This window comes from Crinia signifera, chromosome 4 (assembly GCF_055691185.1).
Source record: "Crinia signifera chromosome 4, ASM5569118v1, whole genome shotgun sequence".
Lineage (NCBI taxonomy): Eukaryota > Metazoa > Chordata > Amphibia > Anura > Myobatrachidae > Crinia > Crinia signifera.
In genome coordinates this window covers 262,134,367-262,153,113 of record NC_139220.1, presented here as the reverse complement: position 1 = coordinate 262,153,113, position 18,747 = coordinate 262,134,367, and the positions used below count along the sequence as shown (strand labels likewise).

Here is an 18,747-nt window from a genome sequence, read left to right as displayed (position 1 = left end):
CAACAAACTAATTTGTTTTCTCATTAACCGGAACATCTCAGACAATCAAGATGTTGTATTGCCAAGAGTTTACACTCCTATGCAGCAGAACAAAGACCCCCAGTTCCTAGCAGCCACTATTTTCTGTAACTTGCTGAAGACACAGCTACTGTATGATACCATCTTTTTAGCTCCACTTCTAAGAGAGGTTCTGTACAAAACATGACTGCATTTGGAAGACATTGTTCAATTGTAAAAATGAGCCTTTGTTGTGCAGACCTCTGCCCATAAACAGATTTCCCATACATTGACTGTTAAGGTGCCCATACACTTATGCGATGCGACATCACAATGCGATGTCCTATCACATCTTATGGTGCCTAAAGTGCCCTCTTCCAGCACTAATGTGGCAAGCCATCTGTGATGCCACATTGGATGCTGGAAAAGGGTGGGCAGCGGCATAGCATAGCGCTATGAGGGATAGCTGGCAGCAGCGGGGGTAGCGGCAACAGCAGAATTTAAAAAAAAAACACACTGGAAAGCCCTCTGATTGATCGGCTCTGAGATAGAGCAGGCAGAGGGCAGGCAGAGGGCCGCCCAATGCTAAACTGTTTTTTCAAATTCTGCCCGCGCCACTAACCCCCGCCACTGCCAGTGATCCTTCATAGCTCTAGGTTACACCGACAGACGCTGCCAGCGCTCGCTCCGGCCCCCTCTCCCGACGCCTGGAAAGAAGCCACATTCAGCAAACCTTTTTTGCAAAAATAAATACATAGAGAATGATAATGTAAATTGGGCAACTCATTAAATAGAAATCAATAAAGTTGGGTATAGGTCATTGGGTCGACATGGCTTAAGTTGACCCCTGAAATAAGTTGACCTGGTTAAGCTCGACAATTGCTAGGTCGACATTGGTTGTTCACTTTTTTTGTCCCGGATGTCCGCATAGTCGACATGGACACCATATTGGAGCTCTGCGTCCACCTGCCATGCTTCGGGCACAGTGCCTCGCTATGCTCAGCACACTATTCTATTCTCCCTCCACGTCCTAGTGGATGGTAGGTTATGAAATGCTGCCTGTTGGCACGTCAGCTCAATATGAAAGTGAAAAACCCATGTTGATCTTTTGACTGTCGACCTAATGCTTGCGTTGACTTTCCATTCGTGACGACCCAATGACCATATGCCATAAAGTTTCGTTTCAAAAACAACAAGTTTTTAGAAGGCAGTAAATGCTGTGAACAGTGTTAACAACACTACACCCTTTCAAACCCTGCAGCACAACTGCTGAAAACGTGTTTGTTGAATCATTATTGAGTAAATAAAGCCAAAAGGTATGTTCCAAAATGGCCACAGTACTGTATGTATGAGAAGAACACAAGATTTTACATTTTATTTAAAATCAAACGGACATCAACAGAAAACCTTCCAGTGAGAGACCAACACGTGGTAGCACTCACACGTTTGATTGATCCTACTATAAAAATGGAACAAAATATTAAAGATTTTAATTTACTGTATATTGGTTTTTTTTTTTAGGCCAGAAGCAAAACGGAAGGTCTGGGAAATAAAATGCTCAGCCCAGTGACACCAGCCTGGTAGAAGGTGCACAGGGCTTCGTCCCAGTCCATAGATAGTTATATCGGTCACTAAAAAGGCAGAAGAAAATTGACTCAACCCACGGGTGTAAAAATGGGCTCTGAGCAAACCCCCTGCAAGACCTGCTGGGAAAACAACCAGTTCCAACAATAAAATGCATCAGTGTTTTTTTTGTTTTGTTTTTTTTTTGTTTAAAACTTCTATAGAGATTTTTTTTAATCATCCACACAATCACACAAAATGATGCAGAAAAAAAAAAAAAGGATAAAATAAAAAAGTACACTCCTCTGTTGGAAAAGGGCGCTTCTCCAGAGCTCAAACACACATGATTAAATTGGTCCAATAAAATGTTGATCCATTTACTTTCAGGATAAATACATTAGGGATAAAGGAGTCAGGAGATTCAATCTAGAGAGGTGTAAAAAAAACAAAAACAAGCCAACAAGCCATTCCAGGGAGGATAATACACTCCATCACGTGTCCCTCTTAAAGAGTAGGTCTATCTGGTCTCTAAAGGATGGTACACCTGGAGAAAGTTTCTAAAGATTTTACTTGTGTTTGCTTTGTGTTTTTATCCTGGTTTCAATTGTTTAGAGGATTCAGGAAAAGCTGCAGTAAGAAAAAGGGAAGATTTTTTGTTTTTAAACTAAATAAGATGGAGCGAGAGGAGTTGTATCCCTGGGTCCAGAGTCAAGATGACAAAAGGTGGGTAAAAAAAAGACTGCATCCCACCGTAGTTCCAGCCAATGGCTGTTGTACACCGGGACACAACCATTCTCAAGCTCGGCCTCAAATCTTCTGGATCTTCTCCCCAATCACAACAGGGTTCTCTTTCCTGATCTTTTCAGCTGCATCCGCTTTGTAGTCATAGGAGCAGCTGTGCACGTCAGAATAGCGATGTGTCCCACAGAATACATTCCCACACCGGCACTCAAATCCTGGAAGAACAAAAAGTGCACATTAATAAGTATATTATAGATTTCTTCCCCCCCCTCCCACAAACCTGCACTCTCACTCGCCAAAAACAACCAATTGGGGGTGCCCTAAAGGTGCGCACTTTGTTATGGCTGCGTCCTAAAATATGTCCAAGTGACCCTATGTTTAGGGACAAGAACAATCACCACAAAACTGCATATGTGGAAAAAACTTGTTTAATCAACATGCACATGCTGTTTTTTGTTAAGCTGTGTACACACGGAGCAATATGATCACTGGCAATATATTGCACAGAGTCCCATTTGCATCAGCAACCAGAGTTGGTCGCTGATGAAAAGGTCACACTACCGGAAGAAGAGACAGGGGAAGTCGCTAGTCGGAGGAGCAAACTCCACCGACCATTAGGGGGCTTAAAACAGGAGCGCGCACCCATCGATTTATCGCCGGTGCACACTCCAATCGCTGGCAATATGGTCGCTCAGCAACCATATTTCCAGCGATTTTATGCCCGTGCGTACGCACCTTAAGGTAGTCAAATTTGTAGACCATTAATCTGACGTTTCGGTCCATCAAAAAAAGGACCTTTGTCAAGGAACTGGCAAATTTGAGATCTGTGGTGGTGGTATGTTGATTAAACAAGTTTTTCTTCCCCACATATGAAGTTTTGTGGTGAGTGATAGATAGATAGATAGATAGATAGATAGATAGATAGATAGATAGATAGATAGATAGATAGATAGATAGATAGAAATTTGCTCTCCTGTGTGAAGTGGGTCTGACAGCACGCAGCCAAATAACTCGCCGCTTCAAATGCTGGGTAAATGCCAGGTAGTTATTCAGCATAAATAACTTGGAAACACTGTACGGCCACTGATATACTGAAAGAATGTGCGTGTCTGGTAACAAAACAACGACAGACACCTGGGATTTGTTAAATCCTCAGCAAATGAAAACAATATTTTGTGCATATAGATCTTTTCATAAGCAATAGCTATACTTCAGCCTCCATCAAAACAAGAGGAAATGTGCTTTGTATAGACACGCACCTGTCAGTCCAACCTTCTTGCGGCACATGTTACAACGGTTCTTCTTGTTCTTGGCCTTCTCCGGAGAGCGCTCCTGCTCATCAGAGGAGTTTTGTGCACTATCTGAAGCTGCAGCTACACAAAGGAAAACAATGTGATTACATAAAGTGACTCCCTATTACGCACCTGCCCTATACCATGTTATTGCCACCAAAGCAAATGATCACTTACCACGAGCACTGTCTATGTTTGGTTCTATCTCAATATGCTTTCGCTTTCCCCTTTTAAAGCCACCTTGTAACACACGGGGCTAACTTCTCCTCCCCCCCCCCTCCTTTTCTATGCATGAAAAACTGAAACCCTTTTCTGTGAGTCTTCCAAAGCAATCGGGAACATCAAATAGAAACACCTTCCATAGCTAGTTTCCGTGTAAAACCTGCCCGAGTCTACCAGCAGCCAGTGCCACCCAAACGTCTTAGCTTACACTTCTATAGATGACAGCTGTACTAGGCCATAAGCAGTGTCAGTAACTTGTCAAGTGCAAATAATTGCTCTGCTTACATTCCATTTAGCAGGGATCTTCAACTTGTATCCCAAAGGATCACTGACTGTTCCCATAGCAATACATAACAACCTGCTCTCTGAGAAGTGAATGATTGGTTGTATGCCTTTGTTAAACCTTTTATTAATGACACTGTGCACTAGTAACAGAAAACTATGTAATGATTTGAAGTACATTATTAATGATGCCTTTCATAAAGTGATCATCTACGACAGTGGTTCTCAGTCTCGGTCTTTAGGACCCCTCACAGAATCACAAGTGAAATAATTAGCTCCACTTGTGGATCTTTTAATATGTGTCAATGAGTAATGAGTGCACCTGTGTACATGATGGGTGACCTAGAAAATGTGAACTGTGCGGGGTTCTTGAGGACTGAGGTTGAGATCCACTGATCTAGGAGCAAGCTGGACTGATCTAAAGGGCTGCACGCCCAAATAAAACACGCAGAGATACAGATCATTCGGCTTTACCCACAGAGTATAGTTTAAGACCTTACCTGGTGTTTCTTTGATGTCTTCGGTTCTGCTCTCTGTAGTTTCATCTTGTGATGAGGAGACAGACTCTGGGAGTGGCAGAGAGCTGGCAAACACAGAAAGGACCAATCATAAACATGGAAGTGATCATCAAGAAAAGGTACCATAGATAGCTACTGCCACGGCTTACTGGGATTTGTAGTTCAACAACCGCCATTCAAACAATTGCCTAATTTAGCCTTGAAAGAGTTTTATAGTTCAGGATGTCATCTTACCTGGCTTGTGTTTGTGGCAACACAGATTCTGCTGGCTCATCTACCTGAGTACTGACTACATGCTGTGAGGAGGACACCTCCACCCCACTTCCCACTGACACCACTACAAAGAAGGACAAAATGTGCTACGTTAAGTCAAAAAAAAATTCAATACACATGAAGATCTTAGTTTCTTAATTGTTAATACAAGAGATTACAAATGTTATGTTTAATAGACTTTTTATTTTCACTTTACATTTCTATAGCGCCAGTTTCAAGGTAAGAGCAGAGGTCGAAGTTGACCAATATATGGCAACATTGAATACCGTCACTTTCCCTACTGCTTAAGTTGTTATACGATTTCCATACAACCACTTCCACATGCCCTATTCAACCGCTGGGTATGACTATGAACATTTCTATAGTATTGCTAATAAATAGAGACAGGATTATATGCATTTGCATATTTTGCCCATTCTCACTGGTTATTGCATATTTGCACTAGATTACAAAATCTAGTGATGGTGCATATTTTAGGCCCCGCCCTCTTCCCACCCACGAGTCACAGCACTGCTTTGCCCTGCTGCTGCTGGCCAGGTAGTGGTAGAGTGTGCAGGCTGGGGCAATATGTGCACAGAGTGGGGAACCTTGGATGTACGCTATGTCTGACACTGCTCTAGGCTGCCAATCCATGCTGATAAAAGTCAATCAGGGCGGATGCTCCTGAAGCTTTGCCTGCCCCTGGCCTGGGACTTTACACCAAGAGACAGACTTCTGCAGCAGAGGAGGCGGGTGGAAGGGCGCGGAGGAAGTGCCATGTCACAGTGAGTATGCGGCACAGGGAGGAAGCCTTCCACTGCGCCGCCCGCACACGTTATGCTGACATTTGATCCATCGGCTCTGGAGACGAGGGTCCGTGTAGTTGATGCAAGAAGAGCCTAAGAAGCTGCAGTCTGCTGTAGCAGCCAGGAAGAAAAAAAATCCTGTGTATAGCACTAGACATCTACAGATGCTGTGGGCCTATTTTTGAGGTTTATTTGCAATTTGTATGCTGATTTTTAAATAAATAAGTTAAAAATTACTTTTTTTATTATTTAATGTAGCATATTTTAACACTTTTCATGCATATTTTAAGTATTTTTCATGCATATTTCAAGCTTTTTATGGTGCATATAATCCTGTCTCTACTAATAAACTTACTTAACCTCCATTTAGTACAGTTGTAGTGTTCATTATAGCACAATGCGGATTTCAAAACCCATGAAGTTCCTCTCTGCTTTCGTGCTTCTGGATTATGGGTGGTATTCAATGCCGGCAGCGAGGGGGTTTGTGCAGCGAGGATTGACGAAAACAAGCCATCCTTGTTGTCAAACCCCCCTCACTGCCTTTCAATGTCCGGGGAATTCCTCGCCACAGAGGATGGCAAGAATTCCCCTAAAAGGCGAGGATTGCCACAAATGCAGAAAGCCTACTGCATTTTATGGCCGCACTTGCCGTTTCCACCACTTTGCAAATCTGAAGACTTGTATTCCTTCTTAACTGTACATATAGAGCAAGAGCAATGTAATATATAGGTAAAATGCTTTCAGGTACAATTATTGATTAATAGGTGCACAAAGTTTTTATAGGTGGTAAAACATTTATGAGAAATATTTATGTTACCTGGTGGGCTGTTCCGGCCACCGCTGTTGTTCTGCCTTTGCAGGTGTTCTTTGTAGCACACAGAACAGAGTCCATTGGTGCGTGGATTACCATAAAAGCCACAGCCATTGGAACAAAGCAGAGGTGCCTGGTTGTGATTGGTTTCCTGCGCCATATTCATCGACCACGTAACTATAAATCAAACTAAAGATAGATCACAATCAAGTCCCAACAACAAACCCAAGGCCTTAGCGATTTGTAGTCATTATTAAGCAAGATACAGCATGCAGTACATATACACCTCTTTCCTGAAGATCGTCTCATATGCTGGCTACTCTCTGTTGAAGAATGCACAGCACTGGAGTCTAACAAGTAGGGTTGGCAGGTTTAAACCAAATGAGTTAAAAAAAAAAAAAAAGCCTATTGTAACATTCTTGTTGCTTGTGCACTTCATTTAAGTAAGCTGAGCCAATGCAGTAAATCACACACATAAAAAAAAGATTTAAGGAGGTGAATCAGATAAGGTGTTAAATCTGCCTAGAATCAAGCAGCGTTAACAACAGTTAAAACTCACAATTTTGGAGAGTAAAGCTGGGTACACACTTGTTTGATCCCCAGCTGACCGGGCAAACACTCCTGATAACCAGGCTGTGTGTTCATTCAGCCGTGACCCACTTTGACCACTGTGAGGTGGGTAAAGCAGGAGGGGGTTAGCAGCTCTTTCTATGGGGATCTGGAGGTCGCATGTGAAGAACTTAAAATACAACCACCTGGTCTTGACTGATGCAGGAGCGTTATAAGCCATTATCGGTTGACGCTCCTGCATCAGCACTGCATAGTTACACACCTATACAATCCAAAGGCCTTTCACCCAATATCGGAAGAACTGGTCAACAATTGTACCCAGCTTAAAACACCCCCAACACATTAATCTAAGCTTGATGCAAGGCAGATTTAGCACTTCTATTATCCGATTCACCTCTCTGTATCTTTGATGATTGTGTTTCTAAAACATAGCAATGTTTAACAGAATTATAAGAAACAAGCATACTTTTTTCATTAAAACACTAATGCAAAAAAAAAACTGGTTGAAACAGAAAACATTTTTTTTTATTTTTAATTTTTTTTTAACCATGCTAACAAGTTGTGTTCATTCTAGCACCCTGCATCTTCCAAAACCCATGCAGGTCCTTTTCCCTGCCTGGGGTATTATTCTCTGCTGTTGTGCACTGTATGCTGTGTATTTCAGCACTGATATGGAGACCAGACTTGTGCTAGAAACAGCACAACAGAGCAACACGACAGGCAGGGAAGAGGAACTGCATGGGTTGTGAAAGATGCAGGGTGCTAGAATGAACAGTACAATATTCCGCATGTGTTTTGAACTAGATTGCATCACAATTTGCATGCGATGCGATCGGGACCTAGTTAAAAAAGCATGGGCTTCACAGACTTTATGTGCAGCACCATTGTACCATGTATGGGCACCTTAACAAGATCACTGTCTTCCCTAACCTTACTGCTTTATTTTCTTCCCCCGATACCCTGCATCCACAGACCTGGTCTGTAGTGTTAGTCTCAATCCTTTAATAAATATTAAAAAAAATGTGTGACAACCAGCATAGAATACTTCAAGCTAATCTCAGACACCAAGGGAGAGATTCCATTTTTTTGTGTGCTCTAATTAATGGGTGTCTGAAATATTAAATGGTAGCTTTGAGTTGGTGCGACTGCCGAGGGTCCCAATGGGAGCTGCGGCCATGCTAAAACTTGAAATGCCCCCCCCCTGATTTCCCGGATGAGAGCACATGAGCCTAATGTGTTTGGTAGATCTGCAGAGCTGGTTGCTCCAGCTAAAGCATATTCTTACACAAACAGTGCAATGGAAAACATTCTGTAACCCATGTTTTCTTATTTTGCTTTAGGGGTAACTTACTCAAACATAACCGTTACATTATTACATTGTAAGCAATTCAAAGGGAGTGACATGACTATGGCCCTTATTCTGGTTCACTCGCAAAGGCAAATTCCTTCTCTAATGGACAAAACCATGTGCACTGCAGGGGGGGAGGGGGGCAGATTTAACGTGCAGAGAGATTTAGATTTGGGTGAGTTATTTTGTTTCTGTGCAGGGAAAATCCTGACTGCTTTATTTTTACACTGCAATATAGATCTCACTGTAAAGTAAAACCCCACCCAAATCTAATTTCTCTCTGACGGGGGTGCACACGAGCAGTGCACATGGTTTTGTCCATTTGAGAAGGAATTTGCCTTTGCGAGTGAACCAGAATAAGGGCCTATATGTGTAGAGGTAATGAATGAATGGTTAATATACTATGGTAACAATAAATTTAAGGCGGACCAATAAAAATGATAATGTCATCTATTACACCATTGATGAATGACTGCAACATTGTAATGCTGTGTACACACGGTGAGATTTGACATTAGATTTTGACTATATAGTCAAAATCTCATGCAGATCGTACAGGTTTTTTAACTTGCGGTCCCAATGCGCGCTCCCATGACAGCACAAAGAGAACCCCAGATAGACAGGGCAGCAATGACTATATAGTGCAAATCGAATGTAGATAGCAAGAATTGTATGTAAATAGTACAGTTAGTAAAGATTGTATAGCAGTCGAGTAGCAAAGGAATCTCACCGTGTGTTCACACCATAACACTGCTTTATCAGCAATGTGGCAAGGTAGCAAGGTATCAAATGCAATAGAACAAAAAGGGAAATTGGAAGGACAAAAGGGATACTATGAACTTATTTAGTATAAAATTCTACAGATTTTAATAAAACATTTTCCTTTTGTTCTGATGCCACCCATCCTTTAGTATTGTTTCTCTTCACTGGAGTAGTCTACAGGAGCGCAAAGCAGTATCTGGATGTTAGATCAGCAATGCCACAGTCATCAGGTCAACACTGATTAGCAAATTTGGTCGACAGGACAACATGAAAATGGTTGACACGTGCCTTAAATGGTCAACATATGTTTTTTGTTGAAAATCCGCTTTATTTATTTATCCATCCAAGTAAACATCTAATGGGAATAATAATCTGCAATGCGAGCCACCACACCCAAAGCATGACGAGGAAAGCAGTTCCTAACGATGGTGGTCACATAATAGGAAAGTTCGTACATTTGAATCCCCCAAAATTCAGGTCAACCTATTAAAAAACTGACCTTTTATCTGTCACCCTAGAACAGATACTGATTATCTATTAATCCACAGCCACACAAAGCTAAAGGTGTGTAATTGATTCAATAATGTTGGCCAATGGGAACTGGCGGGGTGCTGGCCTCGGCTAGCAGGGAGGGCGAGGCAGGGGGTGTGGGGGGGGGGGCATCCTCATTCTGAGATAGAAACACTGCGCTGCACAGACTATTTCTACTTGCGATTCCGATGCCACGGGACTGCATATGGGGATGGATGCTGTAAAACACGATTTACAATAACTTGCTATCGATTTTAACTATGTAAAGGACTATAATATATTTATATATATATATGGTCAAGAAAATTAATTCAGCTGTTTTTCAGATGTGGAATTGATGATCTCACCACCAACAAAAAAAAATTCAAAGAAATGTTTTTAGAATGGCCATTAAAGTTGTGAGAAAATCTAGGAAACCGCCACTCTGCATTGGTCACAAAAAGCTGGAAAAAAAAAAATCCACACTAATCAGAACATTATCCAGAATACACACTGTACATTGACTATTATGCACGGTTTTCATGTTACAAACTGATTTACTGTAAAGGCGGCCATCCTCTAGTGCGTGGTATCATATACGATACCACCCGGTGTCTCCCTGGGGACAAGATCAAGTTGAATACATTGTATGCGGTCATTTTGCCTACAATGAATCTCATACAAACCTACCAGGTACAACAGCTGCGACAAATATTCACGGCAGCCTGCAAGGCGCACAGGAACGCACCTAATATCGCAACCGCAGGTAAATGACATGGAATGTGTCACTTTTTATATGATTATAATGCGTCAGAATTGCATAAAAAGAGGCCATATCGCACTAGTTGATGAGGGCCTTCGTTCTCAGCTCCCTGAAGTGATGGCAGCTATTTTATAATACTAACAAATCATATTCGATCTACTGATTCCATTTTGACTATATATAGTCAAAATTGAAGGGTACTGTAAATTGCACTGTGTACATACCATAACTCAAATAGCAAAGGAATCTCACTGTGTGTGCACACCATAACAGAGGATTCCCTTTTGGCATAGTAACCAAACAAAGACTGGGCACTCTGGTGAGTGAACCAGTCAGCTCTGATCACAGTAAAGTTTTGAAGCTGGACTTTCTTTCCAGTCTACACATTATAAACCTACCCTAAGCAAACTTGCTTCAAAAATGGAAAAACAAATTATGTAAATGTTTGTATAAATTGCAATCGTGCTGGCACCACAGAATATTGTTTAGGTTTGTAATCTGGTACATCTGGCACCCATTAGAGAATGGATGCCCACCCCTGTGCATGAATGGCAAGCCCCAAAGAAACCCAATAGTTCAATGTGAAGCCTACCCATGAGGCAGCCAAAGAAGAGGAAGAAATACAGTACTTGTTTCCTAGCACGGCCACCCCGATTTGCATCGGGGTGGTTGTGTCGGAAAAATCGCGATCGACCTGATTTTTACATTGAATGAAATGTGAATAGGGTCCCTGGGACCCTATTTTACATTGGATTCAATGTAAAATATTCCCCAGACCCCCAATTTTACCCCCTCAACGCCGCCACCCCACGATTGACGCCAACCCGAAGCGTGGCGAGTGCAGCGAGCCCGCGAGGGGCGGCGGTGCGCGTCCTCCGACCTTTTCATACCCCTACTATCCACGTCGGCGTGGAGTTGAGAATATAAAGTGTGGCGAGCGCAGCGAGCCCCGCGAGGGGACGCGTATAACTTCACAGGTATACGCGTGCGCTCGTCCCGCTTCGGGCTCGGTGGCTCGCTGCGCTCGCCACACTTTATATTCTCAACTCCACGCCAACGTGGATAGTAGGGGTATGAAAAGGTTGGAGGACGCGCACCACCGCCACGCTTCGGGTTGGCGTCAATCGTGGGGTGACGACGGGGCCATATACAACGTGAAATGGGTCATATTGGCCCATTTCACATTGTTTCCTATGTGAGATGGACTTAATCAAGTCCATCTCATCTTGTGCCATTATAATGGCACAAGACCGACGCGATGCTCCCGATTTCAATGTTAAAAAATATTTTAACATTGAAGCCTATGGCAAAATCGCGGGCATCGCGTCGGGGGCCATGTTAATGGCCGCGACCGACGTGATGCCCCCGATTTTGCCTTTGACGGTAAAATGGACCTGATTTCATAGGAAATCGGGTCCATCGCGGGCATCGTGTACCTTAACTTTAAGGTACACGATGCCCGCCATTGTGGCCGTTCTAGGAAACAAGTACCAGAAATACAAACAGATCTGGCATGCCATAGGGCACAGGATAAGGGGTATTAGTTTGTGGGAGAGATGTGAATGAGATGATCTGGTTTGCTAAAGCATTGTGCTGAGGTTAAGGCGATCAGCGATCGCGGGTAAAACTCTTGCTCTGGGATATCTGGGTGCCCCCCCTATTTTGGAAGGCAGTGGGTGTAGTGTGATACTGATGTACTAGAGGTGAGGTGACAGGGAGAAGCAGGAAAGAGTAAGGCTGAGTGGTGGGGCAGAAATGATGGACAGTGAGGTAAGAGGAGAGGAGGTTCTTTGGCAGCATTAACGTCTATAGAATACTTCCTGGTTCAGCCTCATTTAGGTCTTAAATTAATCATGAATGATAAGGGCACCCATATATACCCTGACAGGAATACCTTCACCCTTACACATTACCCTAAATCCAGTGTAACCCCTAACCCTAAAAGGGTAGACGGTACTTTTGAATTATCCGGGCGCCCGATATTTTGATCGGGTATGAAAAATCGCGTTGCATCGTGTGTTAACCAAATGGCATGCGATGCGACGCGAGAAGGACCCGATTTTAGCAGTGGACCCGATTTTAACATTGGAATCAATGTAAAATGGTCCCTGAGACCCGATTTTACATTTATTTCAATGTAAAAATGCCCAAAACCCCCCAAAAAGTGAAATACCACCCCCATTGTTAACGCCACCCCACTAATGACGCCAACCCGAAGCGTGGCGAGCGCAGCGGTACGCGTCCTCCGACCTTTTCATACCCCCACTATCCACGTCGGCGTGGAGTTGAGAATATAAAGTGTGGCGAGCGCAGCGAGCCACCGAGCCCGAAGCGTGGCGAGCGCAGCGTGCCCCGCGAGGGGACGCCGATACCTTCACAGCTATCCGCATCCCCTCGCGGGCTTCACAGGTGTCCGCGTCCGCTCGCCACACCTTGTATTTTCAACTCCACGCCGACGTGGATAGTGGGGGTATGAAAAGGTCGGAGGACGCGTACCGCTGCACTCGCCATGCTTCGGGTTCGCGTTGATAGTGGCCTGGGCGGGATTACAATTGGGCAAAATGGGTTAAAATCGCGTTGCATTGTATACCATACAATGCGACGCGATTTTGTCTTCAAGGAAATTTCAAGGGAAATCGCTTCGCATCGCATCGTATTCTTAATGTACTGTAATACAATTTCAGGTACTTGTGAGTTATCTGGGCGTCCGATTTGGGTACTTACGATTTGCATGCGATTTGCATGCGATATCGCATACGATATCGCATGCGATTTACGATTTGCATGCGATTTAACATGCGATTTGCATAAGATTTGCTATTCATTTCATTACCCCACTATCCCCAAAGTGTGTCTATCAACGTGAACCCGAAGCGTGGCGAGCGCAGCGAGCCCGCGAGGGGCGGCGGTACGCGTCCTCCGACCTTTTCATGCCCTACTATCCACTAGGGCGTGGAGTGAGAATAGAATAGTGTGGCGAGCGCAGCGAGCCACCGAGCCCGAAGCGTGGCGAGCGCAGCGAGCCCCGCGAGGGGACGCGGACACCTGTGAAGCCCGCAAGGGCACGCGGATACCTGTGAAGGTGTCCGCGGCCCCTCGCGGGGCTCGCTGCGCTCGCCACGCTTCGGGCTCGGTGGCTCGCTGCGCTCGCCACACTATTCTATTCTCACTCCACGCCCTAGTGGATAGTAGGGCATGAAAAGGTCGGAGGACGCGTACCGCCGCCCCTCGCGGGCTCGCTGCGCTCGCCACGCTTCGGGTTCACGTTGATAGACACACTTTGGGGATAGTGGGGTAATGAAATGAATAGCAAATCTTATGCAAATCGCATGCTAAATCGCATGCAAATCGCAAATCGCATGCGATATCGCATGCGATATCGTATGCGATCTAGTACCAAAATCGGACGCCCAGATAACTCACAAGTACCCAATTTCAATATCGGGCGCCCGGATAATTCACAAGTACCGGGTAGACTTAGGGCCAAATGGTTCTTAAAACTGCTGTCAAACTATGGGGCAGGAGATAAAGCACCTGGCAATAAACGGTGTTTGAAATATGGCAGTTGGGAGCTGATTGGCTGTTGCTTTATCTTTTTTCACTTTATCTCCTGTTTATCTCTTCTCCAGGCTTAATACATCTGCCCCTATGTCTCCAGGTTAAACCTTAAATCGGCACCATAACGGTGTTATGTGACAAGAAAACATAAGAGGTCTTCATTCAGCACTCTTCGTGAATCTAAGTAAAATACACAATATATGTTGATTATGATACAGTATAAATGCAGAATACAACACTCTATTATAAAAAAAAGAGCATTTTCTAAGTAAATATTCATACAAAACACAGAATTAGAGAAAACTATATGTACAGTAAGTTTGAAGTGGCTAAATTATCTTCCACCCTGTGCCCACGTTACCTGTCATTTATACAGGCAGCACTGGTACCAGGTGAGACAATACAAGTGCCTGCTATTGTCAAAAGAGCTGATACAAAGTAATCCTGGGAAGCACAGATGTAGGTGGGTAGGGGGGGGGTGAGTGAGTGAGTGTGTCATAATATCTCTAAAATGTGGTGCATCTATGATTAACATTCAGTTGGCTGCAGTTGGCTAAATTTAAGCCGGTATTTCACCTGGGTTGATCAGCCATAGAACCTGTGTAACTCATATGTGTCCCAATTTAAGAGGGGAGATGACATCATCTCATCAGTAACCCCCACAATGGGAAGTGAGAACATGAGATGGTACAGATAGCAGCCTCCCATATTCTGCAGCCGGGGAGAACGTTATATGCTGATTCAGCCATGGTGGGGACTACAATTACCAGAATGTCCAGCGGGGGGCTTCGTCTGAGCAGGATTTAGGACCCTCTGGCTTATCCTCCCCTCACACAGCTGCCCTCAAGACAGTGCGAGACGAGTTGCCTGTCGGGAACAGGGCAGGGGGGAGTCGGGGGGCACTCACCTCAGGCACAGGCGGGGGTTCGGCGTCCGCTCCCGGAGGAGACTGAGCAATGTGACCCGAGTCGAAGTGACTGGAGCGTCGCCCGGATCTCCCCCTCGGTGTCTCCGCCACCCGCTCACGGTCAGTGGGGCTGCCGGTGTCAGTCACTTCCTTCTTCCACACTTCCGGTTTCTTCCTCTCACTTCCGCCGATGGGAAGCCAGCTTTCCCCTAACCCAGTTCCGGCTCCTGCCCCCCGGGCGTCCCCAGCCATTGGCTGCCCGCAGCCCGTGACGCGCTGCCACTGCATTCATGGTGACGGTATGACATCACCGAGGTGCAGTCAGTCACCCCTCTGACTGTGTTGGGGGAGGGGGGGTGTGGGGCATCCCTGCTGCTGCTGTCCATCAGGTTACCATGCTTGGTCATGGTGACTGTCAACTGACATTCACTAATAAGACTATATTTGCCTCTTACCAAGCAAATAAAGCTGAGTAACAATGGAGCACATTTATTAATGTACAGTTTATTTGCAGCAAATTCCTTTTCACAGCAATGATGTACCAGGGTCAGAAGGAAGAAAAAATTGAAGAAAGTGAAGATATGTGCAGGATATGTGTGGACTGTACAGCATACTTACCTATCCTCACGGAATGCCCGGGGGTCCCAAAAATCATGTTCCCAGAAGGATGGGCAAGCCTCCCACATTTAGCGAAGTACCCACATCTGCCCCCACCCCCTCTCTCTGATGGTTAATTACCAACATTCAGGGCCGGCGCCACCACTAGGCAGCTCTAGGCACTTGCCTAGGGTGCCGGCACCTGGAGGGCGGCAGTTCGCCCCTCGCCCCCAGCATGGAGGGTTAGCGGACTGTGTAAAAAACTTGCGGCGCCGGCGTCCCTGCAGTGCTGGAGCGGGCAGGGGTGTCTGTGCCGCGGGGTACCTGCTGCGCTGTCAATGTGCAGTATTCAATGCCGGTGCGAGCGGCCGGCGAGGGGGTTAAACTGCGAGGATCACAGAAAACCAGTGATCCTCGCAGTTTAACCCCCGCGCCGGCCGCTCGCACTATGCAACGTTCCGGGGGAATCCTCGCAGTCGCAGAACTGCGAGAGCCGCGGCTAGTGCAGCAAACTCGCTGTAATTAGCCTCGGCTCTCGCAGCTTTTGGAGGCACATTCGCAAATTCCCCCTCGCTCAAAAAACGGAGCGAGGGGGAATTTGCGAATGAGGGGGGGTCAGTTGAATACTGACAGGGTGAGCGGTGACTGCGAGCAAAAAGTCCTGCTCGCAGTCACCGCTCGCCCACGGCATTGAATATATGCCATTGTGTATAAAGCTGGCGGCGGCCGGCGGGGTCCCTGCAGTGAATAGAAAATAACTAGCGCTTCCCGCGCCGCCACGCGCATAGCGCTAGTTATTTTCTATTCACTCCGGGGACCCCACCGGCCGCCGCCAGCTTTATACACAATGACAGCGTCGCAGGTACCCCCGCGGCACGAACACCCTGGCCCGCTCCAGCACTGCAGGGAAGCCGGTGCCGCAAGTTTTTTACACAGGTACCACCACCACCGCCCCCCCGGCATCGGGGCGCCCCCCACTCCAACTCGCCTGGGGCGCTCCGGTGCCTTGCACCGGCCCTGCCAACATTTGCAGCTCTTTGGGGAGGTGATGGGGCTAAAATGACACAAATTGCGTAATTTAGTACCACCACCTACTCAAAGAGCTGTGAATCACAGCCTTTAAAGGAAAGAGGGTGGGACTTAATGATGGCAAGTCGTATGCCCCCACGCACATCAGGAAAAGATTTTCAGGAAACACTCGAAGGTTTGGAGACCAGGGGAGAGTGTTATAGTGCATGGGAGGGGATTCCACAGAGTGTGTTGAACACACACTCTGTGGAATGCCTTCCCACGCACTATAACACTCTCCCCTGGTCTCCAAACCTTCAAGCGTTCCCTGAAAACTCAGCTCTTCAGGCTGGCTTATCATTCCAGAACTGCTCACTCAGCCATCATAAGCTGTCCTATCCAACTATACCCCCACTGTATATACTTGCCTACCTTACAGTCCTGCAATCGTGCAAAAGTGAGTAATGAGTGTGGATGAGAGACATAGATCTTGAGAAGAGCAGAGCGGTCGGGTTGGGAGATATTTTGAAATAAGCGAAGAGATATACATTGGTGTAGTCTGTTTAATGGCTTTATGTGTGAGTAAAATTATTTTATACTTAATATGAAAAAATACAGGTCAGCAATGTAGGGACACAGTGGATGAATGTCTAGCATGGAAGATTAGCCTCACAGTTACAAATTAGTTAAATACACTGCTATACCCTCCAACTATACTTGCCTACCCCAGTCAAATGGGCTCCTGAAAATTGGGTGGCCCATTCGGCCCCCTGGCAAGGTGGGCAAGTTTTTTTGATTCTCTGCGCACTCCTGCAACTCCCCTTCCCCGGCCACCCACTTACAAGCACAAGTGGGCGGACCAAGGGGGACCAGATGACGCAATTCATGCTGAACCGTGTTCAACTGTAGCCCAGCGCCGTTCTATACAATTACATTTTTAAAGCGCTGTACAGTGTGGGGGGGGAGGGGGGTTGCATATGATGACAGAATCACAGTGTTTCATTGAACTTGACCATGCCCCATGCACCAACCAGGCTTCCCCCTTATGGAGGATGGGGCAGTAATAATGGCAGAATTGCTATTGGCATACCTGACAACTGTCCCTATTTCCGTGGGACCATCCAGTTTTTTTGGGACCTTCCCACCTGGGGCCTGCAGTGTCCCATGGTGGGGCAGTTGGGAGTCCACCCCCCTGCTGGAGTGACGTTATGGCATGGCCTCGCTGAAGCACAGCAAACACCCACTGTTTTTCCCTGTCACACACTGCCTCTCCCTGTACCCACTATTTTCCCCTGCCTCTCCGTCACCCTCTACTTCTCCTTGTCACCCACTGCCGTGTTGCATATTGTGAACTTGGATTGGGGAAGAGGAGAGGGGCCCAAATTATATTTTTCACCAGGGCTCACGAAACACAAGTTTTGTCACTGGGCAGAAAGGTAGTTAACTATGCCCCAACATTTCATCAGGTACAAAATGCTCTGTTCCTGTATATCCTTGCCAGTGGCGTCACCAGAGCTGGGGCAGCAGCACACCACAGACCACAGGACTCTAAGGGCCTTATTCTGGTCGATGCGTAAATTTCCGAATTCTTTTGGATGGCGTTTTTTAGCCGTCTGCTCATGCGTGGGCAACGCTATGCGCATGTGCCACGCAAGGTCTCCGTACTCGTTCTCACTAATACCGTACAGAAAAGTGCACCGCATTCACTTGGGAAATATGGGCGTAATATGGACGTCATTCGGAAGTACACAGGGGCGTAGTTTCAAAGTGGGCTAAACTGGGCGTAAACATGGGCGTACACGAGGGAGTGCACTAATTCTGGTAGGCGTGCATTCGGACAGAACACCGACTGCAGACGAACCAAAAGGCAGAAAATATGCGGTCTCCATAAGCAAGTATTGCTTTGCGGACACCACTCGGTCATGCGCTAGGCATTCGGAACGCCCAATTAATACGGCCGCACCTGAACCAATGTCAGCTGAACACAATACAATCCACTCCTCTACTCATTACTCATTAATTACACTCTTGTCATTGCTTCAATTGGAACCATTGCAGCTTAAATGGACCATTACAAAACACACAAATATATGCTCAAAGCACGGCTGCATTTTTTACACACATTTACACTGCAAGCAATGGTCAGAACTTGCTATCACTAATATAAATATACATGTCACTTTTACGTTCACCAATAACAGCACACATTTGGGGATAAAAAGAAAAATTTATTACATTTA

General features: G+C 45.7%; 1 protein-coding gene across 2 annotated transcripts; it reads right to left on the bottom strand.

Moving 5' to 3' along the window:
* Positions 1 to 1,357: 1,357 nt before the first annotated feature.
* On the bottom strand, positions 1,358 to 15,155 carry ZFAND6 (zinc finger AN1-type containing 6). Of its 2 annotated transcripts, none has more exons than XM_083184466.1 (6): positions 14,903 to 15,155; positions 6,491 to 6,673; positions 4,850 to 4,952; positions 4,598 to 4,680; positions 3,561 to 3,674; positions 1,358 to 2,516 (listed from the first exon to the last, which is right to left on the bottom strand). In XM_083184466.1, exons 2-6 carry the CDS (start codon positions 6,648 to 6,650, stop codon positions 2,368 to 2,370), a joined length of 609 nt encoding a protein of 202 aa, XP_083040592.1. In that variant the 5' UTR covers positions 6,651 to 6,673; positions 14,903 to 15,155; the 3' UTR covers positions 1,358 to 2,367. The 2 variants fall into 2 exon arrangements, with proteins under 2 accessions (XP_083040592.1, XP_083040591.1); XM_083184465.1 differs by having other exon boundaries at positions 6,491 to 6,661; positions 14,903 to 15,154.
* Between the last annotated feature and the right edge of the window lie 3,592 nt (positions 15,156 to 18,747).